Source organism: Nuphar pumila, chromosome 2 (assembly GCF_984573655.1).
Source record: "Nuphar pumila chromosome 2, dmNupPumi1.hap1.1, whole genome shotgun sequence".
In the NCBI taxonomy this organism is placed as follows: Eukaryota; Viridiplantae; Streptophyta; class Magnoliopsida; order Nymphaeales; family Nymphaeaceae; genus Nuphar; species Nuphar pumila.
In genome coordinates, this window is record NC_143250.1 from 28253290 (window position 1) to 28273492 (window position 20203).

Here is a 20203-nt window from a genome sequence, read left to right on the forward strand (position 1 = left end):
TGTTATGCATCTTCGCCAATACGGATTAACTCAAACTACGATCTCTACGGAGAGTCATTCAATGAAATTTCGTGGACGAAATTCTTTTAAGAGGGGTAGGATGTAAAAACTCATAAAAAAAACTCTTTTAGGACCCTGGTTGGATTCGAACCCGACCCGGATACGATAACCCATTAGGGTTATAACACCTGACGCAGGGAAGGGTTTTATTTTAAAAACCTTCTCCCCTGTGTCGTTCTCCCTTTCCCCCATCTGCGAGGAAAAGGAAACCCCTTTGGGGTTTCACGAATTATGCACCTCCCCTCCCATGCCTTTAAAAGAACGCAAGGGTGAGGGGAAACCCTCACCCCTGCGCTCCTCCTCTCCTCTCACGTCCCCCTCTCTGCTGTATTTTCGACAAGCCCCGGAGGCACCAGCTCCCTACGTGTGACCGCAACCCCAGCGCTGCCGCCTCCCTCTCATTGCACTTAGCGCCGCCGTCGCCAGCAACCTCATAGGTACGCCTCCATCTCTATCTCGCTCTCTGTTTTCTTCTTCCTCCATCTTCTTTCTCTCCTTTGTTTCCCTCTGCTGTCGGGTGGCCAGCAGGAGGGTGGCAATCTCTGTCGTGCCCCCCAACTCTCTCTGTGGGTGTCTATTAGGTCGACAGGGGACTGACGACCCATGCTGCAACTCTTCCTCTCCCCCCCCTCCCCCCGTGAGCATGTTGGAAGGCCGACAGGAGGCCGTCGGCCCCTGTCGTGCCTTCCCTCTCTCTTTTGTTGCCGGAAGGCTGGCAGGCGACCATCTGCCGCCTACTGTGCCCTCCCCCTCTCTGCCGCCTCTCTGTTTCGGTCGACAGACAGGGGCGATTGATCCCCCTTTTTGGTAAGACCATTGGGGGCAGCGCTTGTCTAGCAGATGCAGTTAGTGCATTGTCACCTTGTGTTGGGACGCTGCAAGTTCGAATCCCAAATGTTATGGTTGTATAGCTGGTCAGGGTTTGCTTAACCCCAGTCTTCAGGTTAGTCGAGCAGGTCTGGGCTCGCCTGGTTGTCGAGCCCACACATGTCGCCCCCCTACTTCCACTGCGTGAGGTCGACACCCCCCTGTTTCCCCTTGACTGGTCGGCAGGCAACACCGCTGCCACCTTCTTTCATGCGGTAGGTCGACAGGGGCCGAGCCCCTGCCACTCTGCGTTTCTGGGTGGATCGATAGGGGTTGAGCCCCTGCAGCCTCCTGTGTACGTCAGCGAGACGGCAGGGGTCGAGCCCTGCCGTTTTTCTGCCTTTCTGGCAGGTCGACAGGGGCCAAGCCCCTGCCCCTATTTGTGATATCAGAAGGTTGGCAGGAGACTTAGCCCCCGCAGCCATCTGTCTTCTCTACCGCTGTGACCTACCATCAGGCAGGAGGTAGGCCCTTCTTGCGCCTGTTTACGACAGGCAGGGGTGTAACCCTGTTCCTTCTCTCCTTGTGGATTGGTGGGCAAGGGCGGTGCCCTGCCTTTTCTTTTTCGTTTGATGGCCTACTAAGTGTTCCTCGTTACGCAGACTGCACGACAAGTCCCGCTCGTGCTCCATGGCCCGAGCTTCGCATCACCAACACTTGTAGGCGCAAGCAGCAACGCAACCTCCCGAGGTAGAGAAAAGTCGCACGAGGACTCTGAATGAATTAAATAAAGTAGTTGAATCTTGAGATAAGAACAACTGATATTTTTATGCATCCGTACATATAGATGAATATGACTGATGATGGCATGTCCTTTACTTGTATTAATTAGCTAACTATGCTAGTTAACTACACACAATGTTATTTACATCTTGTGTTGTCTCTTTCCTTCAGTTTAGATGTTCTTTGCATATGTTGCTCAAATTTAATTTCTCGTAATTACAAATGTTATTACTGCTTTCAATGAAATAAAATGCTTATCTTGTGATGTCTTACTTTATTTATTCTACATTGTCTATTTATGCACCTACCAGTTTGTTATGAAACTGACCCATTTCATGGGCATGTGACAAGTAGAACTTTTACAGGCGGCCGATGACACGATGCAACATGACTCGAGATTTTACCCTCTTTCTGCTGGCATCCTGGCTATTCTCTGCAAGTAAGATTGGTTTGTAAGCTAACGTGCCCATAATTGTCAACTTGTTTTTCTCTCTAAAAGAAAATTGCTTCCGCTTACGATTTGAAAGATCGAAATCCTGAACTTTGAAAGGTTTTCTCTAAATGTTTTCAAAGTTACAAGTGGAAATTTTGGGGCATTACACTCCTCTTTCATGTCTTCCTCAGCAACATTCCATCCAAAGGATAGAATATTCTCTCAGATCTGCTGTTGGCCCTATCTGACACAGAGCCTGGTCAGATCAAGAACGAATTTCTCTCTTTCCTAGTTTTCCCTGTGCCAGACCTTCCCTAGGGCAGATTTGTAGAAACTATACCTCTATAGGACCGGGTTTCTAAGATGCATCCTCTTGCAGTATCCCTTTTTATATTAAATTAAAGAACTAATGCCCCATTCTTTTTTTACTTTTTTCAAAAGACCGAACATGAAAATAAGGTAAGAGCATATCTTGGTCAGACAGACAAATCAGTGTGAATATGGCCAAGGAGTTGTTGCATGTTTTTACTATAGGTGTTTTATTCCTCCAGAATGAAGCTTCTTAGAACAACCTTCATCCAAACTGCAAAGACATTTCCATACATAGGACATGTTGATTGTATACCTTCATAGTTAAATGCATGTTTCCTGCTCTCATGAGTGCTATATTCCACACTTAATATAATAATATCAGAAGGTTGCATTTGCTGTCATCTGTTCAAGAGCCTCCAAAAGCTGTCAAGTAAACCACATCCTCCAACTAGATGGTTTGCTGAAAACCAAAATATCAACATAAATTGAATGTTCATGAGCAACCTTTTAGACTGGCTACCCTTAGGAAACAATTATTCATTACTTTCCCTTTGACAAGACTAAGTTTTCCAGCCAAATCAAAGTGTAATAAGGTTGTTGAAGATACTTTTATGTCTAGAGCATGGTTACAAATAACATAACACATTGTACGAGATGTTATGTTATGGGAATTTACCAGCCCAGGTTTGATATGATACACCCTAAAATTAGTTTGAAGGACGCATTGGTCATGTATTTTATGTATCATATGATACACCTCGATATGGGGTGCATTGTATGTAACTCACACCCTTCTCAACTACAATTTAATCTTTTTTAAAATTTAAAGGGTTCCGGCACTTTTTGGATGTGCCCTATAAATGCTTATGAGTCATTTTTAACCCCTGCATACATTGTTGTGCATGTGAAATACATAGGGTGAGGGTTTTGATGGTTTTAAGAATGTTTTAAGGATTTTTGGATTTGTGCATGCAAGATGCCCAATTTGTGCAGGAAGGGAGTTTGCTTCTAGAGATTGAAGCAAAGGAAGGAGGTAATAAAAGCTTCCTCCCTTTGTTTGAGCATTTGAAGTAGAAATCACCCTTTTCTTAATTATTTTGAGATTAGGGGGTGAGGATGACTTCCAATGACAGCATAGCAATGACGAACTCAAATCAAGTGTGGAAATCATCTAAAGATCCAATGTTGCAAGAACATTATTGCGAATATATCTTAGCTAAAGCATCATTTAGCTGGGACACACCATAATGCCCCTTGCACAGCAATGGACCTACCAAAGACTATGAAGTGACAATACCAGCAAATTGTCAAAGCTTTGAGAAAGGAAAAAAAAACAAATAAATGAAAGGATGCCAAGATTTGGTGCTTACAGCCTTGGTATGGTGGTGGTGATGATGATTTGGGTGAGCATGAGGGTCTTACTACTTCTGATGTGAGAAATGATATCAATTAGGAAGGAGATGATGATACAGAAGATGATCATGATGAAGCTGATTGATATCATCTTTTTTTTTTGTTTTTTTTTCTGAATTTTAAAAGACTTGGTTGTAAAACATTAATTCTGAAAACTTTGGTTATTCTACATGTTTATATAACTTATGCGGTTTTGCAAGTATTATAAGTTGACTGATTAGAATGTTTTCCTTGTTTGATACTCTAGTATTAGATAATTTACATTATTCTTAAGGACATTGGTTGCTTATTATCTTGGTTCTTACGTATTCGATGCTTTATGTGGTTGACTGTTTTTAGTTGCATAATAATTTAGCTCGGATTTGTAGTTAGTAGCATAGTTTTTTGCATTCTGACATTTAAAAAAAAAAATTTGTATTTTTTTAATTTTTGTATTTTCAAGAAAACCATTGCAATATTTTACAATACATAAATTATTTTTAACATTTCCTACGTGAGTGACCATGGGCATTTCACAACCTTGGTCTAAAGGGCAAAGATGTCTATGAGCACCCTTAATATACACAATACACCAAACAATCAACAGAAATCAGTGTCCTACTGGGTTCATCTTCCTCTTTCTCCTTAACTTTACCAAGTTAGAACATTTTGTTGAACCAACACCACAAACCAAGCAGGCTTTTGGAGAGAGAGAGAGAGAGAGCATCAAAACATCAATCCATTGGCCAAATGACAATTTTACTAATTTTCTCCAGAAAACCAGCCTTTACCTACCTCATTTTATCTTTAAACGAAAGAATTATGAACGAAGACAAACTGAAGAATTAGTAAATATGCATTTGCAACTGAACAAAACCAGACCTACGTAATAATATAACTGAGAAATAAAGAAAAGAAGATTGCTGACCTTTTATGTAGAAGAACATTGTGACAGATATTATGAGAATGTTAAACAGAATCACGGTTACCCATGTCATTGCAGCAACAAAATGACGAGCCATCAGAAGCCAAATAATTGACAAAAAGAGAGGCAGGATCCCTCCACAAACAATCAGCACAGGCCACGTCTTACCAATATCAGCCACATATCTCTGCAAACCAAACAAGTGGAGTTTAAGAAGTGAAATACAGAACATAAAAATTCAAGAATTCTAGAGATGCAAGCAGATAATGAGGCAGGAGAAAGAGACAATTCATGCTTAATAATCGTATAAGCTGACCTGAGGAAAGATAAGATGTGAGTAGGTAGGATATCCAGGTCAATAAAACTCAAACATAAGTTGTATGAATGTTCAAGCATAAATTCTGCATGAACTTTCCAATTGTGCAATGTAAAGATGTAATGACTGTAATGGAATGGATTCAACCCAATAAACATGCAAGAACACACTTCAATCAAGTAGAATACTTGATTGAATAATCAAACCACCCACACAAGGGTCAAATAAACTTTGTTATTGCAAAGAGGCACTCTTGAATGAGTTAGAAATACAAGGCCACAAAGGGCCTATTTATAATACAAATGGATACTAAAGGGTGCAGCTTCATATGGCTGTTGGGGCTGCACGCAACGGTCACATTTGTGACAGTTGGAGCAGCTCTAACAGCTATATGGAGTTGTCCCATCATATCTTGAAAAAGGATAAAAACAAAAAAGATAAAAAGAAAAATAAAATATAAAAAGAAAATTAAAATATCAGCCCATTATAGTGAAAAAACCAAAATACTCCTGTTAGGTATTTTGGTTTTTATATATATATATATATATATATATATATATATATATATATATATATATATATATATATATATATATATATTAACACCCCCCCCCTCAAACTCATGGTGGAACAACCGAGAGTTTGCCAAGTAGAAAATGAAATCGAGGTGACGGAAGCGCTTTAGTGAAGAAGTCCGCTAGTTGATACTCCGAGGGAACATAAGGCAATATAATGGTCTTCTTCAGAAATTCTTCACGAACATAATGGCAATCCATTTCAATATGTTTTGTCCTCTCATGAAATGTATGATTGCTTGCAATGTAGACCGCGTTCTTGTTGTCACAACATAGTCTCGAGGGTTCATCGATGTGAATTCACAGGTCCTCTAGTAGTTGCCGTAATCATACTAACTCAGATATGGTCGTTGTCATGGCACAATACTCAGCTTCATTGGAGGAAAGCGATACATTTTGTTGCTTCTTTCATCGCCATGAAATTAAGGAATCACCTATAAACACACATAAACCAGTGGTTGAGCGTTTATCATTTACATCCCCTCCCCAGTAAGAATCAAAATATGCAATGACTTCTAATGAGAAAGAGGATGCTAAAAACAATCCATGATTAATGGAATTCTTAATATATCTAACAATTCTCATTACAGTACTCATATGCACTCTAGTGGAAGGATGCTGAAATTGACTAACAGAATGAATAGCATGAGATATATCAGGATGAGTAATAGAGAGATAAGACAAAGCTCCAATCATTTGTTTGTATGGAGTTGGATCTTGCAGAGGTTCTCCATTATCTTTCTTCATTTTGGCATTTATGACCTCTGGAGTATCAACCCGTTTTTCATCCGAGAGTCCTGATCGTTCAATGATCTTTGTTGCATACTTAGTATGTGACAAAAAATAACTACGAAGTGAGTAAGTCACTTCTATTCCAAGAAAATATTGTAAAAAACCAAGATTTGTCATATCAAAGTTGTCTTTAAGCACATCTTTGATATGGTTAACTCCTTGCTTGTCACCTACTGTGATTATCATATCATCTACGTAGAGTAGTAATATCATCATTCCTGCATTGGAAGACTTAAATTTAAAATGAAGTTGTGTCATTATACTACTGAACCTATCATACTAAGCTTTGGGAGCTTGTTTTAAGCCATACAAGGCCTTTTGTAACCGAAGGTATTTCCCATGTGCTAAATTCAAACCTGGTAGAGGATCCATGTAGACCTCCTCATTCAGATTACCATTCAAAAAGACATTTTTTACGTCTATTTGAAAGATAGGTCATTTTTTAATTGAAATTATAGAAATGAGAGTTCTTACAGTGGTCATTCGAGTAACTGAAGCAAAGGTCTCGTCGTAGTCTACTCCATATTCTTGACTGTATCCCTTGACTACTAACCTAGCTTTGTATCTTTCTAATGTTCCATCTCATTTAGTTTTTATCTTGTAGACCCATCTACATCCTATGGTCTTCCTTCCTTTGGGCAATGCTTGAATTTCCTAAGTTTTTGCCTTTTTCAAAGCTTCTAATTCATTATTCATTGCCTTAATCCATTCTTGATGATTTTTAACCTCATGGTAAGATATTGGTTCGGAGTATGAGTGTATGGCCATTAAGCATGATCTATACCTTGGTTCAAAGTAATCATAGGATACAAATCTACTAGGAGCTCTTAGAAATTCTTAAGAATTTTCTAAGACTAGAAGAATCTACATCTTGATTTTGGGAATACTTTTATAAAGCACATGGTGGATGACTTTCGGTACGTCGAGTATAGGTTTGTATGTTATTATGAGATAGATCTATATTATTAAGATTCTCATTTTCATTCGCATCATGAGTGTTCATTTTCACGCTCATGCATGTAATGAATGTTTTCACACCTTTCATGTTCATTGACAAGGTCAAAAAAAAATGAATAGTCACAATTTTCTTGGATTTTTTTCTTGCTAAAACCAATTTCATTTTCAAGAAAAGTGACATTTCGAGAAACATACAATTTGTTTCTTTTAATGTCATAACATCTATATCCCTTTTGGTTTTCAGTATAGCCTAAAAAAACACAATGGATTGCTTTTAGAGAAAGTTTGTCATTCTTATTGACAAGGACAAAACATTTGCATCCAAAGACCCTTAACCTTTTATAATCGGGAGATGTTTTAAATAGTTTTTCAATAGAAGAGATATTTTCAATGTTTTTTTAAGGCATTTTATTTACCAAATAGACTACCGTAAGGGCAGCTTCCGCCCAAAAAAACTTTTAGAACATTTCTAAACACAAGTGTTCTAGTGGTCTCAATAATGTTTTATGCTTCCTCTCGGCTAGTCCATTTTGTTGAGGAGTGTATGGACAAGATTTTTTATGAACAATCTCATATAGGCCAAGATAATTTTTTAATTCTTTTGACACAAATTCTCCCCCGGAATCGGTTCTAAAGATTTGAATATTAGTTTTAAATTGATTTTTTATATAACAATGACATTTTTTAAAACAATCAAATACTTCTGATTTTTGTTTTAGAAAAATTACCCAAGAATGTTTACTGTAGTAATCTACAAACACAACATAATAGGATACACCTCCTTTGGATACAACTGAAGTTGGTCCCCATACATCCGAATGTACTAACTCAAATGGATTTTTAGTTATAAAATGTCTTGGTCCAAAGGGTAGAGACTTCATTTTACCATGAATGCAATCTTCACACACAAAATTTCTTTCTTTATAACTTGAAAGAAATGAAAACAAGTGTAATTTGGTCATGCTAGGATGTCCTAGTCTTTTGTGCCAATTTTTTATATTTTTCTTTTCTACAAAATTACAAAAAGTTTGTTTTGATAACTCAAGATTGTCCATTACATAAAGATCTCATCTTCTATGCCCTCGCCCAATCGGCTTATCGAACTGGAGATCCTGTATTAAACAATCATTAGATGAAAATAGTACTTTGCAACCATGGTCTGTAATTTAAGAAACAGATAAAATATTTAAATTTAATTTTAGTACTACTCTAATATTTGGTATGTGAAAGATTGATGGCTTTTGAAAAATCCCAAAACTTTTGATTTTTAAGGACGTTCCATCAACGATTGAAACATAAGAGTCATTTGGGTTAAAATTACATTTGGACAATATGGACTCATTTGGAGTCATATGAAAAGAATCACCACAATCTAGGATCCAAGAAGTCTTACCAGGGTCACCACTTGTGGATATGGCTGCTCTCGAGAAAGAAGAAGCTTGAGTTTTAAGCATTGGTTGTAGTGCCTCTATTAGTTAAGCCAAAAATAGTGAGTCAATACATTTGGAGTCATCTACATCACTCCTTTCAACCGAAGCAACTCTTTTGTCTTCTCTATGATCACCCTTCTTTCTTTTGGGACAAAATGACTTGATGTGTCCCGATTCATAACAATGATAGCATATGATTTTTTCACTCTTTTTGTATTCAATGTCACTCCTCTTTTCGTTTCTTTCATAGTTGTTGGGGTTTCTTCCATTCTCATTTTTTACAAAATGAAGAGGTTTATAGCTTCTACTATGATTACATGGCTTTGACATAGAAAGCACGGATTCTTCATCTTTTAAAGTGGAAAGCTTCTTCAATCTATTTTCTTCCGTAGTCAATTCCTTAAGAGTTTCTACTATGGATGGTACATCTCCTCTGTAAAGGAGAGCCGACTTGGTTCCTTCAAATTTGAGCCTAAGTCCATTAATAAATTGGTAGAAGTGCTTCATTTTAATTTGATTTTCACGGAGTTCTACATCTTGTGGGCAATGCCATTTTGGCTCAAGAAGAGTCAATTCATCCCAAAGAAGAGAGAGTGCATTGTAGTATTCCCTAATGTCCATCTCTCCTTGAGTCATTGTTCTTACCTTGTTTGAACATTACATGTGTGAGCAATATCTTTAAGACTATACATGTCTTTAAGATATTTTCACGCATCACTAGCGAAATCAAATTTCGCCAAATTAGAACACTTGTGGATGTCAACACTATTGATGAGTCATCCAATTATCTTGGAATGACCCATCTTCCATTCTTTCCATATTTTTTCATAATCAGAAACGACTTTAGATATTTCCTCTCCTTGAAGAGCAACTTCCTTCCCATTCTCAATTTTAGTGAGAATGAGTTTAGGCTGTTTTTCGGTACCGTCCACCAAACCCCATAGTCCATTTTCCCATATTTTGTGTTTTACTATGGATGTCCACATCACATAGTTTGTAACGGAGACTATTGCTTCCCTTTCATTCTCAATTTCTTTACAATGAGAAGAAGAGATATATATAGAGAGAGAGAGAAGAAGAGGCAGAGGAGGAAATGAAATACAAGATTTGCTTGAGAGATGGTGCGCTTCCCGATGCAACAATCCACGATTCGTTATATTCGTCAAGCTCACGATCCTCCTCTTGATGCTAGCACGATCTTCCTCTTAAAAAATTACTTTTAGAGCACCAAAGCTTTGATACCATGTAATGAAATAGACTCAACCCAATAAACATGCAAGAACACACTTCAATCAAATAGAATACTTGATTGAATAATCAAACCACCCACACAAGGGTCAAATAAACTTTGTTATTGCATAGAGGCACTCTTGAATGAGTTAGAAATACAAGGCCACAAAGGGCCTATTTATAATACAAATGGAGATTAAAGGGTGCAGCTCCATGTGGCTGTTGGGGCAGCTCCAACAACTATACACCTATTATAGTGAAAAGACCAAAATACCCCTAATGAGTATTTTGGTTTATATATATATATATATATATATATATATATATATATATATATATATATATATATATATATATATATATATATATATATATATTAACAATGATAGGTATGATATCAAACCCTTGACACAGGAGAAGGCATAAACTTCCCATGCAATTTCAATACAAGAGAAAGTAGCAGATAACATTTTAAACCGTCCACTAGATCAAAAGCCAATGCCCTGAAATGGAAGTGGACTTTCTTTACCAATCAACAAACGTATATGGCACAATTGGCAAAGCAAAATCACTGATCATTAGCAGCTTCAATGTAGCAAGTATTTTGTCTGATAAAGCAAGATATTTTGTGCTTAAGTGTCTTCCTGTTTGTTTTTAAACGTGGATTTTTCACAGTATGCCAAAAGGGAAAACTAAAAGCCAGTGTACCAACTGATTCTTGATGGAAGTCAAGTGGCAAGAACATAAAATGCAGGATAACAACAATAACAACAACAACAACCCCCAACTTGAAAGTTATGATTAGCTAGTGAACCTTCAAGACAGCTGATGGAGAATTGATGACACTATGAACAGATTGCTCCATTATTATGTTCTCATTGACATTTACTCCACCCATCTGCTTCCACTGCCTCAAAGACTCATTTGAAGCATGTGCTATGAACTGGCAGCTCCAGAAAACTAAATACAGCCAAAAGAAGTCGTTACTCCTGTTTAATGAGTGCAATTTTCAAAATGAAACAAACTGTAAAGAAACTTAAACTTTTCTTCATGCCAACTCCAGTAATCTCAAAGATTCTCTTTTTTATTTCTGTGGAAAATGCAATGCTAAAGTTGTTCATGATGAACAACCAATATTCATTCATTGGCCTATACTCTCAATCATTTAATCCAAATGCCAAAGCAGATCAGGTTTTCTTGATAAAACTACTAAGAGGCATTTGGATGATATGCAGAACGACCTGGTTATTAAAGAACTTTTTTCTTTTGAGTAGCAACCCGAAGGAAAAACTTGATTTGAAAACCTTAAATCTCAGTTTTGTTGTCTAGATGACACGCAATTAACAAGCATTTAATTTAACTTTTGGTTGTCATTGTTTGATAACAGTCAGCCTAGTTTTCTGATTTATTTTCATTAGTATCCTATAAACTTATTTTATGAATGAGCACAATTAATTTTTGTGTACCTCTCTCTCTCATGCAGATACACACCACTTTTGATTAAATCTATATCAATTTAAATTCTTTCAACAATACATCAGCACTAGGATTTCTATAAAGCATGAATTCCTTTTCACCATTTTTTTTATATTATTACAAAGTTAATGTCTTTTAAGCATGTTCCTCAAATAGCACCACTATCATCCATGCCACTAACTTTAGGAGATCTATTAACATGTGGCCAAATCATATTGCTAAACAGAAGTGAGAAAACAAATCTCAGACAAACCAAGGACGTAGTTATATGAGAAACTAACATGTTTTAATGGGAACTTCCATTCAGACTTAGTAAAATTTGCACATTTCTTTTCAAATATCAACAGAAGTAATAAAATGAATGAGATAATATGAGCCAATTGTCTAAATATAAAGTGAGTTGGTAACAAATCTCTAACAAATAGCAATAAATATGAAGTATTTGAGGAAAAAATGATAAAACCATTAAAAAAAGTGTAATTGTATGATAAAAAGGAATAGTCAAACAAGAAAGATCTTGAGAAATGAAAAAGGAAATTGTGAATAAAACAGTACCCAAAAATCAAAGTGCTTAGAACAACTCAGCAAGAAGTTCCATATGATTAAAGTTCAACTAGAAAAAGGAGATCCTTGAGAAAAACCGAAGGGTAATTTACCTATAGGTGTCTAATATATGACAAATTTACATTTAGCCACCTCAGGTTTCAAATATCTAAGAATAAACACCGAACTTTTGAAGAAATTACCAGATGACTGCCTGAGTTACTTTTTATTTGCCTAATGCTAGTTAACTCTTAAAAATGACAGCTCTACCTTTCCCTTTATTTAAATTACTTAATGTCACTTTTGTAGCTCCCCGTTTTTGTAGCTACATTTAAGGGCAACTGAGAAATTTCTGAAAAAGTGAGGTGATATGAGGCTAAATATAAATTCACCATACATTAGGTGCCTATATGTAGATTACCAATAAAGATGAGAATCAGATGATTATTTCCCAACCTCAACAGGCAGCTTATCTCTAAACAGAAATGTTGTACTGCACACCTACATCTCCACCTAGGTGACATAGCATCGAAGAACAGACATTAATATCAATAAACTTCACATAAAAACTGGAACAAAAAAAGAAGATGATGCCAAGTTCGACAATGTAGTTGTGGTGTATAGACCAACCATCCTTGTCAGCACATACCATTGTAATGCCTTGAGAAATATCAATGTTCATTAGAAAACGTTAAAAGGTGAAGCATATAAAACTAACAAGAACACAAGAAACATAGTTCAATGTTCAAGCCTTCACATAGCTTAGTAATCATTTACAATTTAAACATGAACACTGAGCATATACCTTATACAAAAAAAAGTATTGCTACTCACCATTAATACTAGGGAATATGACCGGGTAACATGGACCCTGAAGCTGAAGAGAACTATTCCTCATAGGCGGTGTGAGAAATTCAAAGTAATCATAATTCTTATCTATCCAATCATCTACAGTGAGGTGAATATCCCCCTCTGGGTAGTCACATATCCAATTGAGTGTGTCCTCTGATGGAGTGGGGCACTCCATTAAGCAGATGCTTCGTGCATTTGACAGCTTGAATTGTGTCTCCCGCAGACCACTCTCATAAACTTGGTTTGAATTTACCCAGTACCTAACTTCCAACTCTCGGAGATTTGGGTCTGCATGCTTGTCACCACAGACATTGCCCTTGTAATCAAGTCCATATAGAAGCCTGGGTTGGACATACATTATTGGAGTTAACACACACATACACAAACCAGATTCTACACTTCATGCATAAAAAAAGAAAAGTAGAAAATGTTCAGAAGTAGGTTTTTGCAAATCACAAATGGGAAACGATTGGAAAATCCACATGAATCCTTAATTTGCCAAGCTAGACCACTTATTGTTTTGCATTTGAAATGTAACTCAGGAAAGCTTTTAATGAGCACTTCACATAGAACTCCACAAGCACAAACCAATGGCATCAGATAGTGACTAATCAAGAATTAATCAATCAACAGACCACATATTACAGTCACAATAAACAAGAACCAAATGAGAGTCTTGCCTACACATGCATGCATGTGTATGTATTTGTAATGAAGTATGAGGAAATATAACCCAAGAATGCAAAAGCACTAACAAAGTCCAATAATGGACAAGCACGATAGCACAAGAGAAATATAAGTAAGAAGTCCACAATGGGACAATACAAAAGCCTTAAAAAGACAACATAAGCAAGTAAAAAATAAAATCTTTATTGAAGAGAGCTTGAGAACATATGAGAAATACAAGAAAAGAGGTCCCCTATTTATACACAAAAAGGAGAGAGTGAGAGACCATTGGGGACTCCCACATAGAGTTGTTGGGAGACCCCAACGGTCATATTTATGACCGTTGGGGGTCCCAATGACTCTATGATGGGACCCCCAATGTGTTTTAAAAAAAAGAAAAAGAAATAACAAAATAAAAAATACATTTAAGAAAAATCTTACCTAATAAAATAGTTGTTTCTAAAAACAACTATGTGAAAAAACTAAAATACGCCTATCGGGTATTCTAGACAAGATATATATATATATAAACACCCCCCTCAAACTTTACAGGGAGATAACCAAAAGTTTGTTAAGGAAAAAAATAAAACGAGAAGCAGGAAGAGCTTTGATGAAGAAATCCACCAACTGATACTCTGATGTGACATATGGCAAAGTAATAGTTCCCTTCAGATATTCATCACGTACATAGTGACAATTCATCTCAATATACTTAGTCCACTCATGAAAGGTAAAGTTGCTTGAGATGTAAATTGCATTTTTATTGTCGCAGCACATCTTCGAAGGTGTGAAGATGACTATGTCCATATCACTGAGAAGACTTCTATGCCACACAAGCTCCATAGTCGTAGTGATCATTGCACGATATTCGGCTTCAGTTGAGGATAGTGATACTTTGTGCTGCTTCTTGCATCTTCATGAGATCATAGTCACCTAAAAACACACAGAAACCTTTAGTTGAGACTCTATTATTAGGATTTTCACCCCAATCAGCGTTAGTATAAGCATATAAATCAAATAAAGAGGATGAAGAAAGAAAACCCCCTTTGGTTATAGTATTCTTGATATACCTGATAATTCTTAATATAACACTCATGTGCACGGTGGTAGGAGCATGTTGAAACTTACTGACTGAATGAACTGCGTGAGCTATGTCTGGCCGAGTGATGGACAAGTATGTGAGTGATCCAACAAGTTGGCGATAAGGGGTAGGATCTTCGAGTAAAGTCTCATCTTCTAGCCTCAATTTTGCATTAATGACTTCAGGGGTTTCAATCTTCTTATCATCTGAAATGCTAGACTTAATACAAATGTCAGCAACAAGTTTCATTTGAGAAAGAATGTACCCTCTGGGAGAGTACGCAACTTCAATACCTAAGAAGTATCTTAAGAATCCTAAATCAGACATGTCAAAAAAAATTAAAATATTTTTGATGTCATTGATTCTTTTCTTATCACTTTCAGTGATAATCATATCATCTACATAAAGTAAAAGAATAACCATCATAGAACCTGTACTTTTCACAAAAAGAACAATGTCAGTATAATACAAATGAAAACTCAGATGAGTCATCACATTATTAAATTTAACATGTCAAGCTTTTCGAGCTTGTTTTAAACCATATAAGGCTTTTTTAAGTTTAAGAATTTTTCCTTTACCAATGCGAACCCCCAGCGGAAGATCCATGTAAACTTCTTCACTTAATTCACCATTTAAAAAGTCATTTTTCATATCTAATTGATAAATGGGCCAATGTTTAATAGATGTCACGGCTATGATGGTCCTAACACTAGTCATCCTGGCAATGGGGGCAAATGTTTCTTCGTAGTCAATACCATACTCTTGAGAGTATCCCTTAGCCACTAGTCTAGCTTTGTAACGTTCTAAAGACATATCACTCTTGGTCTTAACTTTGAAAACCCATCGGCATCCTATAGATTTCTTTTCTATGGGCAATGAAATTATCTCCTCAGTTTTAGCTTTTTCAAAAGCACTGAATTCTAAATTCATAGTTTCAACCCAATGCAGAAGATTTTTTTCTTCGTTATAATAAGATGGTTCTTGAAATGATTGTAATGCAATTAAACATGACCTATACTTTGGTGTTAATGTGTCATAGGATACAAATCTATTTGGTGGATTGGAAATACGATTGGATCTCCTAAGAGAGGTTTCCTTTAAGTTTGAATTTTGGGAATATTTTTCTAAAATATTTAGAGGATTGCTTTGATCACGCCGGGTATAAGTTTTCATAGGTCTATCAACAATATCATCATTTATATGTATTTCTTCTTCCATATTTTCATTACCATCTTCATTGACATTTAAGGGGTTATCCCCTTCGTCACAAGAGTTCAACTCTTCTTACGATAAAAGATCAAATAAAAAAGTATATTCAACTTCATTGTTGTCTTTGATCTTCTCAAAACCATTTTCATTTTCTAAAAAGGTTACATCTTTAGAAACATATAGTTTGTTGTTTTGGGGATCAAAACATTTATATCATTTTTTGTTTTCTCCGTAACCTAAGAATACACATTCAATAGCTTATGGTGACAATTTATCTCTTTTATGAGAAAGCACAAAGCACTTACAACCAAAAATCCTTAATCTATTGAAGTTGGGTGTTCTTTCAAATAATTTTTCATAGGGGGATATGTTTTGTAAAGACGATGAGATCATTCTATTTATTAAATAAGTTGATGTTAGAGTGGCTTCGAGCCAAAAACTTTTTGAAATTTCCTTAGAAATAAGTAGTGCCTTAGTAGTTTCCAAGATGTGTCTATGTTTCCTTTCGCTAATCCATTTTGTTGGAGAGTTCTAGGACATGATTTTTTATGACAAATTCCATTTGTTTCTTGTGGAAACTTATCTGAGGTGCGTCAGAACCGAGGCAGAGAGAGAGAGAGAGAAGTCGACTGAGAGAGGAGAAAACTCATTAAATTCTATTAGGGTTAATCTCCTCATTAAATAGAGAGACGCCACTATAAAAAATTACTTACAAGTCCCTCTTTATTTATGAAATATCAAATAACCTACCTGTGAGAAAACTTACGCTTAAAACCTTAATAGGACAATTAATCTTAACACTCCCCCTCAAGCTAGAGCATAGATATCAATCATGCTCAGCTTGTCACAACATTTTGAGAAATTTGGTCAAGCAAGAGGCTTTGTAAACATATCTGCAACTTGGTCCTCCAACTTTAGATATTTGGTAGCGATATGACCAGCTTGAACCATATCTCTTACGTAGTGGCAATCAACCTCAATATGTTTTGTCCTCTCATGAAAGACTAGATTGTTCGCTATATATGTGGCTGCCTTGTTATCATACATCATTGTCATAGGAGATGAAACCTTCACCTGAAGATCATTTTGTACAATTCGAACCCACATTGATTCAGCAGCTATTTGGGCCATAGCCCTATATTCTGATTCTGCACTTGACCTAGCAACCACATTTTGCTTCTTACTTCTCCATGAAATTAGGTTATCTCCCATAAACATACAGAATCATGTGGTAGATTTTCTATCAACTACAAATTCTGCATAGTCAGCGTCAAAGTAAGCCATTATTTCTAAGGTTCCACCTTTCTTGAATAATAACTCTTTTCCAGGAGAAGATTTTAAGTACCTGAGAATCATTATTGTTGCATTCCAGTGTACCTCAATTGGTTTGTCCATAAATTGGCTAACCTTGCTTACTGCTAAAGCAATATCAGGTCTGGTTACAGTTACATATAGTAGCTTCCCTACCAGTGAGCGATAGCTTTTGCTATCAACAGGTTTCGACCATTTTTGAAACAACTGGACTTTATGGTCCATAAGAATATTTGTTGGTTTAGCTCCCAACATTCCAGTCTCTTTTAATAAGTCAAGAACATACTTTCGTTCAGACAAAACCATTCATTCACGGCTCCAGGCAACTTCTATACCCAGAAAATATCTAAGTGAACCAAGGTCTTTTGTAACAAAATGCTTTTGAAGATGAGCCTTTATAGCTTCAATATCTCTCATATCATCTCTTGTAAGAATGATGTCATCCACATATACCACCATAACAATTATACCTGAGTTAGTTTTCTTAATAAATAATGTATGGTCTCTCGCCGACCTATTAAAGCCAAACCTTGACATCACTTCAAACAACTTTTGAAACCATGCACGTAGACTTTGTTTCAAACCATATATCGCCTTTCTTAATCTACACACCTTCTGACACTCCCCCTCAACCTCGAAACCAGGAGGTTGTTGCATGTATACTGTCTCAGACAGATCCCCATATAGAAATGCATTTTTCACATCTAATTGACATAAACTTCATCCATGGTGAACAATTACGGAGAGAACAAGACAAATGGTACCCATCCGTGCAACAGGAGAAAAAGTTTCAAATAAATCAATACCATAAGTCTGCGTATACCCTTTTGCTACTAATCTGGCCTTGTACCTTTCAATAGAACCATTTGATTTGTACTTTATTGTATATACCCATTTGCATCCAACAATGTCAGCATCCACTGGGGAATCAACTAGATCTCATGTATGTTGACACAATAAGGCATCCATTTCTTCTTGAATAGCCTGCTTCCACCTGTTATCGAGCTCTACCTGTTGATAGTTCAGAGAAATAGTTTCAGCAGATAAGGCTGAAATAAATGCTTTCATCTGATTTCCAATTCGGCCATCGGACACAAAATGAGATATGATATAAGGTACATTGTCGTGTCCCCTTCCGTAGAGCGATTGGCCTGTTATCATCATCATGAAGGTCACTGTTGTCAGTAGTACTTACCTCAGGAGAAGAAGAAGATGAAAGCCCTGGAGGAGGTGGAGCTCTACGCACATATACCAATGGAGGATTATGAAACCGTGAGGAAGATAAAGTTTGGTTAGGTAATGAGGGCACAGACTCCAAAGGAAAAGGAGGTACAGGAAGTGGAAAAGAATCAGCTGGATCAACTTGCATCTGAGTACCGGTACTAGAGTAATATGGAATGGATTCCAAGAAAGATACATTCGCACTGACATACTCTCGCCGAGAAATTGGATCATAACATCGATACCCCTTTTGATTTTTTGGATAACCTATAAACATGCATTTTGTAGCTTGCGCAACTAATTTATCACGATCAGGTCCAAGTTTGTGCACAAAACAAACACACCCAAATATTTTAGGTGAGAATGAGAATAGTGGGGCATTAGGATTTAGGATATGTAGCGGAATTTGATTTCCCACGGAAGATGAAGGCATGTGGTTGATCAGATAACAAGCAGTGATAATCGCATCACCCCAATATACCGCAAGAACATTTGATTGAATCATAAGGATACGTGCGACATCAAGGAGGTGCCTGTGTTTTCGCTCAACCACATCATTTTGTTGAGAGGAATAGGCACAAATAGTTTGGGGTTGAATACCATGGTCTTGATAAAATTGCAACAAGGCTTTTGTTTTGAACTCAAGAGCATTATCAGTGCGAACAATCTTGACAACAGATTCAAACTGAGTTTTTATTTCAAAAATTAAGGATTTGATAATACTTGAAACTTTAAATCTTTCTTTTATTAAAAACACCCACAACAACTTAGAAAAATCATCAACAATAACAAGATAATATCGGCACTGAGTCCTGGTAGGAATCTTACTAGGACCCCATACATCTGCATGAAGAAGTTCAAAAACTTTATGACTGGACTGACTCTGACTAGAAGGAAATGAACTCCGATGATGCTTGCCCAACTGACATGCAACGAAGCTTTGACAATGAAGGATGACCAAGACGACGATGTCACTGAACAGGACTAGATGAGTGTTCTACTGCAGCATAAACATTGCACACTGGATGGTTTAGGTAGTAGATTCCATTTTCTTCATAGCCTCCACCAATCTTCTTCCCCATCAGCAAATCTTGAAAATGACAACCCATCGGGTCAAATATCACTCTACAGTTTAGTTCTTTGGTAAGACAACTAACAGAGAGTAAACTTTGAGGGAATGAGGGAGCATGAAGAACATTTTTCAACTGCAAGGAAGAGGATATAGAAATATTTCACTGACCAACAACTGGTGAGGAACTCCCATCTGCTAATGAGACTCCTCGATGAACAGTAATATTCTTTAGATCTGAAAAGAAAAGCAAATTCCCACACAAATGTCTGGATGCACCAGAGTCAATAATCCACTTACTATCATTCAGATGAAGATGATCCCCTGTTGAGTAGGCCACACCAGCTACAGGAGAAGAGGAACTTGAAGGACAACGAGCTATCAACTCATCATATTCTGCTCGACTAAGGGTGATATTGTCACTTGCAGAAGTGTTATCATTTGCTTTTGGAACATTAGGCTTTGATGCAGAAGAGGTTGGTCGTTCATGCTTATCCCAGCAACGATCTTCTAAATGTCCATATTTTTCACAGAAAGTACATTGAAGTTTGCCTCTTCCTCCCATACCTCTTCCACGACCTCGTCCTCTAATAGTCTGAAAATTTCCACGTCCATAACCGGATGGGACAACTAGAGCAGATGACTGGGACATAGGTTGAGATTGTGGAAGAGAAATCACAAGTCTACTCAGACGATTGTATGCATCAGCAAGAGTAGGTACATCGGATCCAGTCAACATTTGGACTTTTGCAACAGAGAATTC

General features: G+C 37.0%; 1 protein-coding gene across 1 annotated transcript in view; it reads right to left on the minus strand.

Moving 5' to 3' along the window:
- Nucleotides 1-20203, minus strand: part of LOC149845102 (choline transporter protein 1-like) — a 46705-nt gene that overhangs the window by 22576 nt on the left and 3926 nt on the right. The window contains exons 2-4 of the mRNA XM_089995512.1: nucleotides 12866-13224; nucleotides 10827-10972; nucleotides 4716-4899 (exon numbers count right to left, since the gene is read on the minus strand). Of these exons, the coding sequence (XP_089851638.1) occupies nucleotides 4716-4899; nucleotides 10827-10972; nucleotides 12866-13224 (689 nt within the window). The remainder of the gene's footprint in view (nucleotides 1-4715; nucleotides 4900-10826; nucleotides 10973-12865; nucleotides 13225-20203) is intronic.